General features: G+C 39.3%; 1 protein-coding gene across 7 annotated transcripts in view; it reads left to right on the forward strand.

Moving 5' to 3' along the window:
• The window catches only part of KIAA0825, a 405,355-nt gene that overhangs the window by 198,732 nt on the left and 188,634 nt on the right, over positions 1-17,989 (forward strand). For all 7 annotated transcript variants that reach the window (XM_082723954.1, XM_082723960.1, XM_082723959.1 and 4 more), the window contains one exon: positions 1,090-1,184. In XM_082723954.1, coding sequence (XP_082580080.1) covers positions 1,090-1,184 — 95 coding nt within the window. The remainder of the gene's footprint in view (positions 1-1,089; positions 1,185-17,989) is intronic.

A 17,989-nucleotide genomic window follows, 5' to 3' on the forward strand; every position in this document is an offset into this window, starting at 1 on the left:
AAAAGGGAAAAGTCTCCTGACAGACTCTTCCAACCAACAGGGCAGAAGAGAAGGATTGCTTGACCTAGAGCTCCGAGGAAAATAAGAATTAAAACAATGGCCTAATTTGGGATGCAGATAATATTTTTGCCATGCCTGTTACAACCCTAGTCTACATTCATCAATACTGTAGTAGAATAAGACCTTCAATGCTGACAACCTGGGGCAGAATTCTCCTGCTCTATGACAGGATTGTGGTGCTCCATTAATCAGCAGGTGACAGGGCATAGTTCTTAGAGGATTTTAAACATTGGCCTGGACTCTTATTATCAAAACTGTTTAGTTTTAAGGAATGCAAGCATCTATAATACTTGAAAACCAAATATATTGTGTAAGTTTGAGTATGTTGGCTGCTCCTCTATGTTGTGCATTAGAGTGCTCCAAACCATAAATAATCATTGTAGCTGTTAAATTAGCCTCACTGTGTTTAAATAAATGGCATGTTTTATTCTGTTGTGAATTATGAGATTATCTTTCACAGCAATTTTTCTCCTTACTCTGTTGTGAAATTACCTACTAAATGAGAAAAGAGAATGTTATTTACATTTACAGGTTGTTCTAATTTCCCCTTTAAATTATTTTCTTAACCAAAAATAGCATTATTTTCACACTCTAATTAAGCGGTGTCTTGTACTTTGAGTCATAGCACTTCTAAGTCTTTTTTTCATCAAATTTCTGGGTGCTAAAGAATAAAAACTATCACTCGATAGATGAAAAAGTTGCCAGTTATTTCACTTTTTTTCTCAAAGAGTCACCCTCTCAGGGAAACTTGTTGGGCAAATGCCATTAGCACTTGGGAAGAATAACGACTCAAGAAATTGATTTATATTTTTATAAATAATGACTACATCCCCAAATGGATTTATAAATTAATTGCTGTCTTATTGGAATAAAAACCTTCTTCTGTGGACATGATTGATGTTATCTGTCTAAGTCCTTGTTCTGGACCCCCCTCCTTCTTAGTTAGTCTATCACAGCTGGAGCTTTAATTTACTGATCATATTAACTCTGATTAATAACTAACAATAGCGTGTTCTCATTTATCAACAGTCAGCCATCACAAAATGGAACTGGAATTGGTCAAACTTGCTGCCAAATTATCTGGGACTGGATAAGATGACCTTCAGTGTACTGCTCAAAAACAGGTAATGAGATTTGTGATTTGGGGGATCTGGTTGGGAGAAAAAGGTATATATATATATATATATATATATATATATATATATATCCTTTATATATTAGTTACATAAAGAGAGACTGTGTGAAAGTATACCATGTATATTTTGTAAATGCTGTTTTTCCATAGTATTTACAAAAGGCAGTACAAAATTTTTTGAGATGAAATTAGTCCGTTTTAGTCCAAATTTTAAATATGTTTGACTTCGCGTTTATAATAGTTTTGCATTGTGCACACCAAAGGTTATCAACTTGAATGTCCTTGTACTATTTTGCATTTGTTGATAATAATTTAATGAATGCATACAAAATGCCAAGCCAAATGAAGCAGTCTAATCAGGGAAACATATCCTAAAATCATCATGATTGAATTTTTTGCTTTGAAGCCAGTTATTTTGGTACTTTGTTGCTATAGTTTGTTACATGTTATTTTATACACACACCCATACACACATGCATGCATGAACACACATACACACACACAGCCCAGGACAATCTAATAAAATGGTACCGTGATTTTTGTATGAAATTATAAATTTCAATTTAATTGCATTAAAAATGCAATTTATTTTGTATGAAAGTATAAATATTTCCTTTATATTTTGCATCTATTAACAAGGATTTAAAAATACTTCAAAGTCTTGACTGAAAACCATAAGGTGTAATCTTTAAAAATTGGATTTCTCTATCTGGTATGACATTTTCATCTAAGATAAATATGTGTGCAACTTTTTTATTCAAGTATCATTTGTTTGCTTATAGTTCAGTATGAGAAATATTCTCTATATAATCTTTATGATGTAGACTGTATTTCTATATCTTTTCAATACAAATATTAAATACCATTTTTTCCTGAAAGACCATAATGACTGTGACATAATAGAATCGTCAAGTCATCCTTGACAAATCTGGGTACATATAAGAAAATACAAAGCAGGGAGATACCTGGTATTTCCCATAATTTCCCAGATAGAGGTTTAAAAAAGGCAGCTTTATTGTCAGTAAAACCTGTCGTTTAAGTGTATGGTCACTTGGTGTTCCTAATATTTCACTCCTGAATGAAGCTTTCCTACTCATCATGGACAAAGCCAAACAATGGAGCTTTCCCATCAAGGATAGCCTTCTCCCAGCAAGCTTAGCACCTGGCAGGCAGTAGTTGAGAAAAGTCTCCCAGACCTGCTCCTATCCTCTCCAAAAGTTGCCTGGGAGACATCAGGTGGGAGTGGTAGAGGAGAGACCAGGTCTTCTGTTGAGTCTGTGGTTACATAATGTTTATACAATGTTACATGTCTATCTGGCAACAAACTAGGAATGAGGAGTCAGTTTTCTCCTGCTATTTGTAAAATTTCAAGAGTTGATGTAGGTTAACTGTATTCTGTATTACTAAATTTTTTCAGCTTTGAATTGGTGTTTCTAATCCACCAAATTGTACTTTGGGGGCAACACATCCCTCAAACCTTTCTGCATTTGCTATGTATAATATTCACTTTGAGATGAATTTCTTACAAAATTCCATGTTATTTTTGTATAAAACTTTAGATACATTTCAGTTAGGACAATGCCTACTAAAGTCTCTTTCCCTGAGAGAGAGCACATGCAAGAGTCAGCTGGGAGAAAAGGACTCCCACAGATTTAGTCAGAAGTATCAGTTAAAAACACTTCTCTTGGAAAAGGGTCATGAATATTTAATAGTAACAGCTAGGCTATCACCTTAATAAGAACCTTGGAACCTTAAAGAATGGTATGAAAAGTATTCCACTTCAAGCTGCTATATACTATGAGCTGTAGTGAATGAACATAATCTGCCTTAGAAGGATGTAGGACACCTGAGAGTTTTAATTATTTTTTAGGACTTTCCCATTTATTTTAATAATGTAATTTATGTGACTTAATTGAACAGGTAAGGAAATCATTTCTGTTATTTTTTTCTAAGAGACTCTTTTGTTTGAACTTAATTGAAAATGCTGATTTTTTTGTTTTTAAGTAGTGAATTGGGTTTCTGACACCATGGCTATCTAAAACCATACATTTGAGAGTGAGACAACAGAACACCGAGCTTTAGAATGAGTTATGGTTTTTACCCTACATTCACAAGTGATTTTTTTTTTTTAGATTTTATTTATTTATCTGACAGAGATAACAAGCAGGCAGAGAGGCAGGCAGAGAGAGAGAGGAAGAAGCAGACTCCCCACCGAGCAGAGAGCCCAATGTGGGGCTTGATCCCAGAACCCTGGGATCATGACCTAAGCCGAAGGCAGAGGCTTTAACTCACTGAGCCACCCAGGTGCCCCACAAGTGATATTTCTTATGAACTATTGTGATTTTGGGAGGTAGGCAGAGCCAAAAGAAAACCTACAGCAGTTCTGCTGAATATGCTCAGTTCTTTTTCTCAGACCTGGCAATTAAACTTTTTCTTTCTTTAATTGGTAGGATGTTTATACTAATCTATCCCTGCACTGTGGTTCAAGCATGTATATGGGGCTTCAAATGTTGTCTGAGGACATAGTGTTACAAACAATACTGAACTCAAATACACATATGAAAAAAGTTGAGGAGAAGGGAGTCCTTTCTATTTACCTTCTAAGTCTTTTATGCCTGTCTTCAAATTTTACAGCATAGCAGACCGTCTGTGGACTTACCCTCTAGAGACTTCAAGCGTAGAAATCGTCTAGACTTACTCTCTAGAGAACAAGCCTAGAGTGTTCCAGAACACTCCTGGAACAGGATGGAGATGGGAAAGCAGGATTGCTGAGTTCTCAGTCCCTATTATAAGCTTACCTTAGGAAAGTTACCTAAAACTATTTGAGTTTGAATTTCCTCATCATTAAAATGAACTTGGAATGCCTGGGTGGGTCGGTGGGTTGGGCCTCTGCCTTTGGCTCAGGTCATGATCTCAGGGTCTTGGGATCGAGCCCCGAGTTGGGCTCTCTGCTCAGCAGGTAGCCTGCTTCTCCCTCTGCCTGCCAGTCCCCCTACTTATGCTTTCTCCCTCTCTCTCAAATAAATAAAATCTTAAATAAAGTGAAGTAATGATAATTATGTATCTCCTTCATGGAGACTGTTGACATAATCAAGAATGTTAAAGGACATGGCAGTGTTTTTGAAAGTTGAAAATAAAACATATAATTTAAAAAGTATGCCCATAGCACATAGCAGTCATGTCATTGCTCAGGTAAGGAGACAATAAATGTCATTAAGAGTTATCAGGGAGCTAGTGTGGTAAGTGAAGCAGTCAGGTTATACCTGATGTTACAGACACTTGAGTTTAGTTTCTAGGCTTAAGCCAATAGTGAGACTCAGAACAAGTGTCAGGTCAGAGATCAGGCAGCAGAGGCATGACTGAGAAAATGGGCAGAAGGGAAGGGGCATCTAATAAACATGTGAGCCACTCAGGAGATACACAAGAGATGACCATGTGAAGGACCATGCAGACATGTGCTACCAACATTATCTGTATCTGAGACAATCGCGCTGTTCATCCCACAAGCTGGTTCTAGGTGGATTCCAAAGGCAGAACAAATCATTTATTTGTTTATTTATTTGTTTTTTTGAGAGACTGTGAGAGAGCAAGCATGACAGCACAAGTGGGAGGGGCAGAGAGAGAATGAGAGAGAATACCAAGCAGACTCTATGCCAAGTGTGAAGCCCATTGTATGGCTGGATTCTCTGATCCTGAGGAGGAAACAGGCTTCTTTCAGAGCAGAGAGCCCAATGCAGGGCTCGATCCCAGGACCCCAGGATCATGACCTGAGCCGAAGGCAGAGGCTTTAACCCACTGAGCCACCCAGGCACCTCTCTACTGTGTTTTCTTAATTGATTTATCACTGGCTGAAATCTTTCTGTTTGGTTGTTGTCTCCTAGTCCTGCCTCCCAGGGTAGAATATGTACTCCAGGAGAACAACACCTTCCCTGTCTTACTTAAACCGTGTCTTCAGTACCTAGAACAGCCATTGGACACACAATAACTTTTAAGTAATATTTGCTGAATTAACAGACAAATGAGAAATAAGAGTACAGAGAAGAAGTCAGCCCCTGACAGACAAGCACAAAGTTGGCATTCTCTAAATGCGAGGTTGGATCAAGAGTCTAATGTAGATAGGAAAAGTCTACTGTGGAAAATCTCAAGAAAGTCATCTGTGTGCATGTTCATTCTCTGCATTTTCCAATTTAAATGAAAATCTAGTTAAAGCTCTGTATGTTTAAAATGCCTGTTTTTATTATTATGTGACGTTTAGCTCAGATTAAAAGCATGGAACACTGGTCTTTATTTATTTTTAAAGATTTTATTTATTTATTTGACAGAGAGCGATGACAAGCAGGCAGAGGCAGGCAGAGAGAGAGGAGGAAGCAGGCTCCCTGCTGAGCAGAGAGCCCGATGCGGGGCTTGATCCCAGGACCGGGGCTTGATCCCAGGACCCTGAGATCATGACCTGAGCTGAAGACAGTGGCTTAACCCACTGAGCCACCCAGGCGCCCCTGGTCTTTATTTTTAATTAACTGATGCAGTTCAAGTCATTACCTGTTGAGCAACAAAGTCAGTTCTTTACTCCTTGATTCAGAAATTTTTTGACATTTGAGTGATAGGGTTTGTATTTATTAAATGATACTAAAAATACATGTTGAAAAATTTAAGATAGAGTTAGCTGAGAAAAGTAACCAAGCCTTTGTAAATTTGTGATTTTCAAGGCATTTGGAAAAAAATATAGTAGCTGAGACTTCAGAGAGATCCTGAATATATATTAATGATAGATGTTTTTCAATTTAGAAAGTTTGCCATTGTGGGGAAAAAAGGCTCCTTCGAGGTTCAGAAAATCAACATATATATCAGTTCTACGTCTTTACCTTTAATGCTATGTAAGAGCAAGTACAGTGATTGTACATTGATCTTTTGAATCAGTTTCTTACTATTAGTTTCTTGCTTGCTTTCTCACTCACTTTAAAATAAATCCACACTAGTGAATGAGACGGTGATTGCATTTGCAGGAGAGTTCACCAGAAGGGACACCGTATAGTCCCTCATTCATGGCGAATCTCCAGATTGCCATTTTGATATTGTTTTCTTTGTCACTGGAACAAATTTATGTTGCTTTACCTTATTTATTCCAGACTAATTCCCAAGAATTGTGGTGTTGAAAATAATCTGTGAATACAGAGGAATGCTCTGCTATTTTAACCATCTAAATATACTGCATATGAGTTTGGCTTCGAGTTGAGCAAACACAATTAAATACGATGGCAGGAACAGCAGAAGGGGTGGTGGTGGCAGATTTCTGGCTATCACTTTGGGGCCTTTCCAGGTGGACAATAACCGTACATCTGAGAGGAAACGGAGATTAGAAACTCTGTTTGAAAAGAGCTGTTGATTTGTGGATTTGATTGTTTGCTTTTAATAATAATAATAATTATTAAAGGACCTTTAAGCTGTATCAGATGATAATGTGAGTGCCCTGGGGTGTGTGGAGAGTAGAGAATATTGTCTGTGGCCTCTCACTGCACACACTGCGCTCGGCAGCGTCTGTCCTCGGGCAGCCCTGCCATTAACACGAGGTTTATGGTTGCTCACAGCAGTAAATTCTGGATGCAGCAGCCGGCTGCCTGATTATGGAGAGGTGGGTTTAAGAAAAAAGGGAAGCTGATTTTAGAAATACACACCTCCAAGCCATTACGTATATTACATAAGCCATGGCATTCAAATCTGGGTATTTGTCATGCTCTGGCTCCCTAAAAATCCCTTTTCTTCCCACCTCGCTCCAAAGGCAAGGCCTCAGAGACTCAGTGACTCTCTACCCCTCATTGGCATGTTCTCAAGCAGGAGCAGGCTTCCCTCTCATCCTTAACTCCCAAAGCAGCATGTCTATAGTGTATTTAGGATATAAAAATTTAACACGGTGATCAAGATTTCCGGGAGCCCGGGCTTTGGTAAGTGAATGGAACAATCCAATACCTGTGTATCATTTTATATTTGGTAACTTCTACATGTTGTCCTTTACGGTGCGTAAAGTACATTCCCACAGATCTTCTCTGATCCTCCCAAGAACTGCGTAATAAGACACAGGTGCCTGTGAGGTTGCAAAACATTAAAAGACACTAAGGGCAGAGATGATAAGTGGCATCTGGAACTTAGAATGAAGTCTTCTGACTCCGTATGTGGTGCTTTAGCTCCGACACCATATTGCTGGTTAAGATTTTTTTTTTCCAGTTTCATTGAAATAACCCTGGACACATAATATCGTGTAAGTTTCAGCTGTGTAATGTGTTGATTTGATAACATGTACATACTGTAAAAAATGAACACCACCATAGCGGTAACCAACACCTCGATCATGGCACATCGTCACCATAGCCTTTTTGTTGGAGGAGCATTTCAGATCTACTCTCCTAGCCACTTGCAAGTATATAATATGGTAGTAACTATAATCCCCATTCCATATGTTAGATCTTCACCTTTTACCTGGAAATTTGTATCCTTTGGTCAATTTTGTTAATTAGCTGTGGGTTCAGTGTAAAACTACTGAAGATAACAAAGAGGGTAAACGTGGAGAGCATTTGCCACCTGGCTAGCATGATTTAAGTGAATTGAATACACATATTTAACTATAGATCTTTAAAATAACCTTATTAATGAGGGACCCTATAACCCTAGTTTTCCTAGTAAGGGCACTCAGGAACCTAGGCACAGAGTGCTAATTCTGGTTCCCGTCCTTGCTCTTCACCAGTTCTCTCCAAAGTAGACAGACAGGATAGTCACAAAGAGTGAAGGCCAGGTTGGAGACTGTGGCTAGAGGCTGAGAAAGGTATTATACATCACAAATATAAAAGACATTCAAAAGGAAGCTTGGGGGCTCATTTAAGTCTCTTCCTAATTTGCATAAAAGTTATGTACAGTCTGTTCCCTTGGAAGATGATATGGCTCAGAGGATCTTGAGGTGGAGAGTAACAATGCTTACCATTCCTTCAGAATGAGTGTGTCAGTTCAAATCCTCCAAGCAGATCCCAGATAGGATGAGAGGTGCAAGAAGTTTTTTGGGAGAGCTGCCCATGAAGGATAAAGTGGAGGGGGGAAGGGGAGGCAAGTGAACCTTCAGACCAAGTTGCTGATCTGATAGCTGCAAAAGGAGAGGGGGGGAAGGAGGATTGGGTAGAAAGAGTCATGGGTGGCAGGGTAGTTCTAAGAACGTTTTGACAAGGCCAGTGAGAACTCCACGAGCTAAGGTCACATACTTGAAGAGTCTCCTGTCCTGCAAGAATGGGCTGGACCTTGTACCTTCATTGTTCTCAGACACTGGCAAAAGTCTGCTTGGGAGATGTATGACCTGAACACATGGTAAATGCAGGGGAATGAGAGCTTAGGGACGTTTGTCCCCATGCTAACTGTAGCAGGAGATGTGGGTGGCACCTGTTTCCATAGCTACAAGAATGGGGATGCAAACAGTGGTTCTCTGGTATGTGAGATGATATGAGCATGTGTTGTGTAAGTTAATAGGAATGTGATTTAAATAAAGTTCTCCATTACTTTAATGAAGTAGAGAACAGACTACCTAAACAGGTTAAATGCTATTGACAGAAACGCAGAATTGGCAACATTTTGATGAAAGGAAGGTATAATAATTTTCTCAAAAGCAGCCATGGGAGAATTTTTCACTTGTCAAGTTGAACCAAAATTCACTTTGTAATGAATTTTTGCCTACCTAATTATGCATTCACATACTGGCACTTTGGAGTTCTTACAATATATCAGAAGCTATTAAAAACTTTCTTGTATGGAGTGCATTCCTTTTTCAATCACTGTTCTTTAAGTCGTTCCCCTGTCAAATTCTGTTCAGACCCCAAAGCCTCTGTGATGTTTTTCTACAAAAGGTCTTAGCATAGGTTCAGCCAGGAGTTTGACTGAAGATGAAAATACCATCAACTACTTTTTAGGCTAATTTGTCACCATACAATATTTCTGTTTATGTTACTGTATCAGCATAAAGACAAGAAATGATCTCAATGAAAAGATTTTCATTAAGACATAATTATGGAAGGGGGCGCCTGGGTGGCTCAGTGGGTTAAGCCTCTGCCTATGGCTCAGGTCATGATCCCAGGGTCCTGGGATCAAGCCCCGCATCATGCTCTCTGCACAGCAGGGAGGCTGCTTCCCTTCCTCTCTCTTTGCCTGCCTCTCTGCCTACTTGTGATCTCTCTCTGTCAAATAAATAAATAAAAATCTTTAAAAAAAAAAAAAGACATGGAAGAAATATAAGTGTTTACTAAATATAATGAAATACAACAAATCTGAACAACTAATGTTCACTTTATATATTAACATTTATGATATTATTTCAGTACTTTTGTGGTCTGTTGTATATGAAACTAGCTAGGATACCTATATTATATTGGGTATGGGATACCTTATATTGTAAATAAAATTCTCACCTTTATGTACCCTGAGGATGCAGCTCTAAATTTCATCCCCCCCCCCCAAAATAGGAGATCTGGTTAAAAAAAACAAATAAATGTTTTTTAATCAAGATATTTTTGTATCCAGAATATCTGTATTGATAAACTTTGAAATTTATTTTGTGATAAGCTATAAGCAATACATGCTCATGTATTATCTCAAATGGTAGAAGAAGATAGGAAATAGAAAAGCTTTCCTCACAGAAATCCCATTCACTTATAACCATTTGAACCATTTCTTTTTATTTCTGTCAGTTGACAAATCTAAGGAATATACTCCACTGCTAATTTTTTAAAAAATTAACAACTTAATATTACTGATTCCTTGCAACTAAAAATACAGAATTTAAGTTATACTACCTACTCCTATCCCCTCCTCTTCAAGCTCTGCTAATAAAATTAAAATTTTGCCCTTCCATTGGTCACTTTTTTGTCGTAGGTTATAACCTCTATTTTTTTTTAAAGATTTTATTTATTTATTTGACAGAGAGAGATTACAAGTAGGCAGAGAGGCAGGCAGAGATAGAGAGGAGGAAGCAGGCTCCCTGCTGAGCAGAGAGCCCGATGCGGGACTCGATCCCAGGACCCTGAGATCATGACCTGAGCCGAAGGCAGCGGCTTAACCCACTGAGCCACCCAGGCGCCCTATAACCTCTATTTTTTAATTGATTTGTTCTGTGTGTGTGTGTGTGTGTGTGTGTTTATTTTTGACATAGAATAAGATTCACTTCTGGTGTATAGTTTTGAGTTCAAACATGCATAAAATTGTTTAACAATCATCACTATCAAAATGACTCCAAAAGATTCCCTTGTAGTCAGTTCCTCCCCTGTCTCAATTCCTGGCAACTACTGATCTGTTCTCTGTCCTTAAAGGTTTCTTCTTTCAGGAACGTCCTAGTAATAGAATGATATATTATGTCACTTTTTCAATCTGGCTTCTTTTATTCGGCATGATACATTTGAAATTCCTCACAATTGTTTGTTCTTACCATAGAATAGTAGTCCACTGTAAGAACGTTCTATTGTTGGTTGATCCATTCACCTGTTAAAGGACATTGGGTTGTTTGCAGTATTTGGTGAGTGTAAGCAAAGCTTCTGTAACCATTTGTGTGTAGGTTTTGCACAAACCTGGGTTTTTATTTCACTTGGATAATACCTAGAGATGGGAATGCTGGGTTGTGTAATATATTTATGTTCAACTTTATAAAGAAATTGTGTCTTCCTGTGTTTTGTACTGCCTAGGAGAAATTTGAGGCTAGATGGATTCTTTCTCCCCCTTTTTTTCCCTGGATACTTTTTTTTTTTTTTTTTTAAAGTCATCATCTCCTTCACCATTCCTGCCACCCCTGTCATTCTGAAATGAGTTCATGTCTATGTGTGAGTCTTTGATTTCTCTTCATATTGAGTATGCCTCTTCAATATTGTGATTTTCTTGAGATTTTTCCCCCCTGTTTTTGATTATTTCCTCTGCCCCCATCCCCAATTACATCTATATCCCTTTCTGGCATTCCTCCTAAGACAGGTATTCTGATTTATTCTTTCCTCGGATATTGCTACAGTCTTCATGGCCTTGGTCCTTTTGTTCTCACACTCTCTCTATCCTTTCTGCCTTTTTTTTTTTTGCAGCAAACTCAATCACTTCTCTGGCTTTAAGGGATTATCCTATATCTCAAAATCAGATGCATTCAAGCCTGGGCAAATAATATAAAATTTGTGAAGGCAAGGTATAATACAATGCGGGGAGAGGTGAGAGTATCCCTCAGGGAAAACATCCAAATTTTATTTATTTATTTATCTATCTATTTATTTATTTCTTTTAAAGATTCTATTTATTTATTAGACAGAAAGAGATCACAAGTAGGCAAAGAGGCAGGCAGAGAGAGAGAGTGAGAGGAGGAAGCAGGCTCCCTGCCAAACAGAGAGCCCGATGCGGGACTCGATCCCAGGACCCTATGATCATGACCTGAGCCGAAGGCAGAGGCTTAACTCACTGAGCCACCCAGGTGCCCCCCAAATTTTATTTTAATAAAATCTTCTGTTAGGGGCACCTGGGTGGTTCAGTTGGTTAAGCAACTGCCTTCAGCTCAGGTCATGATCCTGGAGTCTCGGAATCGAGTCCCGCACCGGGCTCCCTACTCTGCAGGGAATTGGCTTCTCCCTCTGACCCTCCCCCTTCTCATGCTCTCTCTCTCTCTCTCTCTCTCTCTCTCTCTTTCATTCTCTCTCTCTCACTCTCAAATAAAGAAATAAAAAAATCTTAAAAAAGAAAAATGTTCTGTTAGCTGAAGGCAAGTCCTCAGAGTGGATTAGGCCCACCAACGTGAATCTCTAAATCTATGCTTTGGCAGCCTCTGTAGCTCCAGTTGTAATTGTTCAATGAGGCTCCGGGTCACACACACTTAGATTGTCACTGTAATAATATTTTAATGTAATAACTCTCACCTCATTTAGAAGGCCGAACATCATAGTGACCTTCATCTGAAAACTGCCTCCTCTTGAGAGTCGTGTGATTTCTACTTGTGGCACTGACATTTTTCGAGCCTCAGCCTAGAAATCTTGAATCGCTTTGCAAAGTTTCCATCTCCCTTCATCTGTGTTGTTGGACAGCAGAAGCACCCCGCCCCCGGCCTGCCTGTTTCTTACACCGTTATTTTCTGTCCCTGAGCGCTGTCCCTCTCGAAGCCAGTGCCCCATCTGCTGAGGGCTAGATGGCCTGCTTTCTCTCACCTTAACTTCCAGTCCATTGATCTCAGCTCAATTAGTGTGTTTTTCTCCTTAACATTTTCCATCATTATCAAAACCACTTGAGAATAGCATTATCATTTCAGGACACAGAAAGAGTGTGTCTATAATTTAATGCCACCACCTCTGTTTAGCTCTTTTCTCCTGGTTCCCTATACGTGTACACAACAAACACCTCCTTTCACACCTCACTGTGAAGAGGGAGTCTGTGTTTACCAGCATGGGTTCTACATTTTCACCAGACTATTTTTTGTCATTCATCAATGCAAAGATGTGATTTTTGTTTTGAATAACTTAGAGTGTTATGCCAAATGATTACAGCTCAATTCAGCTAGCCCTTCCGGATTCTCTGGGTTGGTTTTGTTTTTCCATGTTACACTGTCACATGGGTGCAGATTACTCCCTGGCTGCTGCTAGGATAGAGGTGGTAAATAAAAGGACAGGGGCAAAGTTGTGTATAAATTACCAAATATTCAAAGAGATAAAAGTAAAACAAAATATACAGAAATATTTTCTGTTTTGAAACTTAATGGTGGCTCCCCATTGCCTACTGCACCAAACCCAAATTCCTTAGCCCCAGTTTCAGACCCTCCTTCATTGGGTGTTTCATTCACAGATGCCTTTTTTTATAATCCCACCATCCCTTTGCCCATTCTGAAGTATGGCAATTTGTGGTTTGAGTCTTTCTGTCTGAGTCTCCTTTCTCTTGCCTGCATGATGGAAATCATATCAGCATGTTTCTTAATGAATGTGCAGATCAAAGAAGTTAACCTCAGCAAGTTTTGGGCACAAAGCTTGGAGCATAGAATACGCTCTATAAGTATGCGTTAAAACTGTTTTTGAGCAAGATGGCGGAGAAGTAGCAGGCTGAGACTGCTTCAGCTAGCCGGAGATCAGCTAGATAGCTTATCTAAAGATCGCAAACACCTGAAAATCCATCGGCTGATCGAAGAGAAGAAGAACAGCAATTCTGGAAACAGAAAAACAACCACTTTCTGAAAGGTAGGACCGGCGGAGAAGTGAATCCAAAGCGACGGGAAGATAGACCCCGGGGGGAGGGGCCGGCTCCCGGCAAGCGGCGGAGCAACTGCGCACAAAATCAGCACTTTTAAAAGTCTGTTCCGCTAAGGGACATCGCTCCAGAGGCTAAACCGGGGCGAAGCCCACGCGGGGTCAGCGTGACCTCAGGTCCCGCAGGGTCACAGAAGGATCGGGGGTATCTGAGTGTCGCAGACCTTGCGGGTATTGGAACGGGAAAGCCGGCTACAGAGACATAGCCGACAGTAAGCTCGCAGCTCGGGGTTACCTTGAACCGGTCGCAGGCTCTGTGAGCTCGGAGCGCGGCCGGAGGTCAGGCAGACGGGAGTGACTGGGCGCTGTTCTCTGAGGGCGCCCTGAGGAGTGCGGCCCTGGGCTCTCGGCTCCTCCAGGCCGGAGACCAGGAGGCCGCCATTTGTATTCCCGTCCTCCGGAACTCTACGGAAAGCGCTCAGGGAACAAAAGCTCCTGAAAGTAAACCCGAGCGGGTTACTCACCCCTGCCCCGGGTAAGGGCGGTGTAATTCCGCCTAGGGCAAAGACACTTGAGAATCACTACAACAGGCCCCTCCCCCAGAAGATCAACAAGAAATCTAGCCAAGACCAAGTTCACCTACCAAGGAGTGCGGTTTCAATACCAAGGAGAGCAGCAGAATTCCAGAGGAGGAGAAAGCCAAGCACGGAACTCATGACTTTTTCCCTGTGATTTTTTTTAGTCTTGCAGTTAATTTAATTTTTTTCTTTTTCAGTTTTTTTTTTTTTTCTCGCCTTCGGATAAAAATTTTTTTTTTAACTGTTACCTTTTCATTTTTTAACGATTTTTTACTAGTTTATCTAATATATATACTTTTTCTTTTTTACATTTTTCTTAGGTGTTTTCTTTTTTTTAATTCTTTTCTTTTTTTTTCTTTCTTCCTTTTTGAACCTCTTTTTATCCCCTTCTCCCCCCTCACGATTTTGGATCTCTTCTAATTTGGTTAAAGCATATTTTCCTGGGGTTGTTGCCACCCTTTTAGTATTTTACTTGCCCCTTCATATACTCTTATCTGGACAAAATGACAAGAAGGAAAAATTCAACACAACAAAAAGAACAAGAGGCAGTACCAAAGGCTAGGGACCTAATCAATACAGACATTGGTAATATGTCTGATCTAGAGTTCAGAATGACAATTCTCAAGGTTCTAGCCGGGCTCGAAAAAGGCATGGAAGATATTAGAGAAACCCTCTCGAGAGATATAAAAGCCCTTTCTGGAGAAATAAAAGAACTAAAATCTAACCAAGTTGAAATCAAAAAAGCTATTAATGAGGTGCAATAAAAAATGGAGGCTCTCACTGCTAGGGTAAATGAGGCAGAAGAAAGAATTAGTGATATAGAAGACCAAATGACAGAGAATAAAGAAGCTGAGCAAAAGAGGGACAAACAGCTACTGGACCACGAGGGGAGAATTCGAGAGATAAGTGACACCATAAGACGAAACAACATTAGAATAATTGGGATTCCAGAAGAAGAAGAAAGAGAGAGGGGAGCAGAAGGTATACTGGAGAGAATTATTGGGGAGAATTTCCCCAACAGGGCAAAGGGAATGAGCATCAAAATTCAGGAGGTTCAGAGAATGCCCCTCAAAATCAATAAGAATAGGCCCACACCCCGTCACCTAATAGTAAAATTTACAAGTCTCAGTGACAAAGAGAAAATTCTGAAAGCAGCCTGGGAAAAGAAGTCTGTAACATACAATGGTAAAAATATTAGATTGGCAGCTGACTTATCCACAGAGACCTGGCAGGCCAGAAAGAGCTGGCATGATATTTTCAGAGCACTAAATGAGAAAAACATGCAGCCAAGAATACTATATCCAGCTAGGCTATCATTGAAAATAGGAGAGATTAAAAGCTTCCAGGACAAACAAAAACTGAAAGAATTTGCAAACACCAAACCAGCTCTACAGGAAATATTGAAAGGGGTCCTCTAAGCAAAGAGAGAGCCTACAAGTGGTAGATCAGAAAGGAACAGAGACCATATACAGTAACTGTCACCTTACAGGCAATACAATGGCACTAAATTCATATCTCTCAATAGTTAACCTGAATGTTAATGGGCTAAATGCCCCTGTCAAAAGACACAGGGTATCAGAATGGATAAAAAAACAAAACCCATCTATATGTTGCCTCCAAGAAACTCATTTTAAGCCCGAAGACACCTCCAGATTTAAAGTGAGGGGGTGGAAAAGAATTTACCATGCTAATGGACATCAGAAGAAAGCAGGAGTGGCAATCCTTATATCAGATCAATTAGATTTTAAGCCAAAGACTATAATAAGAGATGAGGAAGGACACTATATCATACTCAAAGGGTCTGTCCAACAAGAAGATTTAACAATTTTAAATATCTATGCCCCCAACGTGGGAGCAGCCAACTATATAAACCAATTAATAACAAAAAGAAACACATCAACAATAATACAATAATAGTAGGGGACTTTAACACTTCCCTCACTGAAATGGACAAATCACCCAAGCAAAAGATCAACAAGGAAATAAAGGCCTTAAATGACACACTGGACCAGATGGACATCACAGATATATTCAGAACATTTCATCCCAAAGCAAGAGAATACACATTCTTCTCTAGTGCACATGGAACATTCTCCAGAAGAGATCAAATCCTCGGTCCTAAATCAGGACTCAACCGGTATCAAAAGATTGGGATCATTCCCTGCATATTTTCAGACCTCAATGCTCTAAAGCTAGAACTCAACCACAAAAGGAAGTTTGAAAAGAACCCAAATACATGGAGACTAAACAGCATCCTTCTAAAGAATGAATGGGTCAACCGGGAAATTAAAGAAGAATTGAAAAAAATCATGGAAACAAATGACAATGAAAATACAACGGTTCAAAATCTGTGGGACACAACAAAGGCAGTCCTGAGAGGAAAATATATAGCGGTACAAGCCTTTCTCAAGAAACAAGAAAGGTCTCAGGTACACAACCTAACCCTACACCTAAAGGAGCTGGAGAAAGAACAAGAAAGAAACCCTAAGCCCAGCAGGAGAAGAGAAATCATAAAGATCAGAGCAGAAATCAATGAAATAGAAACCAAGAAAACAATAGAACAAATCAAGGAAACTAGGAGCTGGTTCTTTGAAAGAATTAATAAAATTGATAAACCCCTGGCCCAACTTATCAAAAAGAAAAGAGAAAGGACCCAAATAAATAAAATCATGAATGAAAGAGGAGAGATCACAACTAACACCAAAGAAATACAAACTATTATAAGAACATACTATCAACAACTCTACCGCAATAAATTTGACAATCTAGAAGAAATGGATGCATTCCTAGAAACATATAAACTACCACAACTGAACCAGGAAGAAATAGAATGCCTGAACAGACCCATAACCAGTAAGGAGATTGAAACCGTCATTAAAAATCTCCAAATAAACAAAAGCCCAGGGCCAGACGGCTTCCCGGGGGAATTTTACCAAACATTTAAAGAAGAACTAATTCCTATTCTCCTGAAACTGTTCCAAAAAATACAAATGGAAGGAAAACTTCCAAACTCATTTTATGAGGCCAGCATCATCTTGATCCCAAAACCAGACAAGGATCCCACCAAAAAAGAGAGCTATAGACCGATATCCTTGATGAACACAGATGCGAAAATACTCAACAAAATACTAGCCAATAGGATTCAACAGTACATTAAAAGGATTATTCACCACGACCAAGTGGGATTTATTCCAGGGCTGCAAGGTTGGTTCAACATCCGCAAATCAGTCAATGTGATACAACACATCAATAAAAGAAAGAACAAGAACCATATGATACTCTCAATAGATGCTGAAAAAGCATTTGACAAAGTACAGCATCCCTTCCTGATCAAAACTCTTCAAAGTGTAGGGATAGAGGGCACATACCTCAATATCATCAAAGCCATCTATGAAAAACCCACCGCAAATATCATTCTCAATGGAGAAAAACTGAAAGCTTTTCCGCTTTCATTATCACCACTGCTATTCAACATAGTACTAGAGGTCCTAGCCTCAGCAATCAGACAACAAAAGGAAATTAAAGGCATCCAGATCGGCAAAGAAGAAGTCAAATTATCACTCTTCGCAGATGATATGATACTATATGTGGAAAACCCAAAAGACTCCACTCCAAAACTGCTAGAACTTATACAGGAATTCAGTAAAGTGTCAGGATATAAAATCAATGCACAGAAATCAGTTGCATTTCTCTACACCAACAGCAAGACAGAAGAAAGAGAAATTAAGGAGTCAATCCCATTTACAATTGCACCCAAAACCATAAGATACCTAGGAATAAACCTAACCAAAGAGACACAGAATCTATACTCAGAAAACTATAAAGTGCTCATGAAAGAAATTGAGGAAGACACAAAGAAATGGAAAAATGTTCCATGCTCCTGGATTGGAAGAATAAATATTGTGAAAATGTCTATGCTACCTAAAGCAATCTACACATTTAATGCAATTCCTATCAAAGTACCATCCATCTTTTTCAAAGAAATGGAACAAATAATGCTAAAA

This window comes from Mustela nivalis, assembly GCF_964662115.1.
Source record: "Mustela nivalis genome assembly, chromosome: 3".
NCBI classification, from domain to species: Eukaryota; Metazoa; Chordata; class Mammalia; order Carnivora; family Mustelidae; genus Mustela; species Mustela nivalis.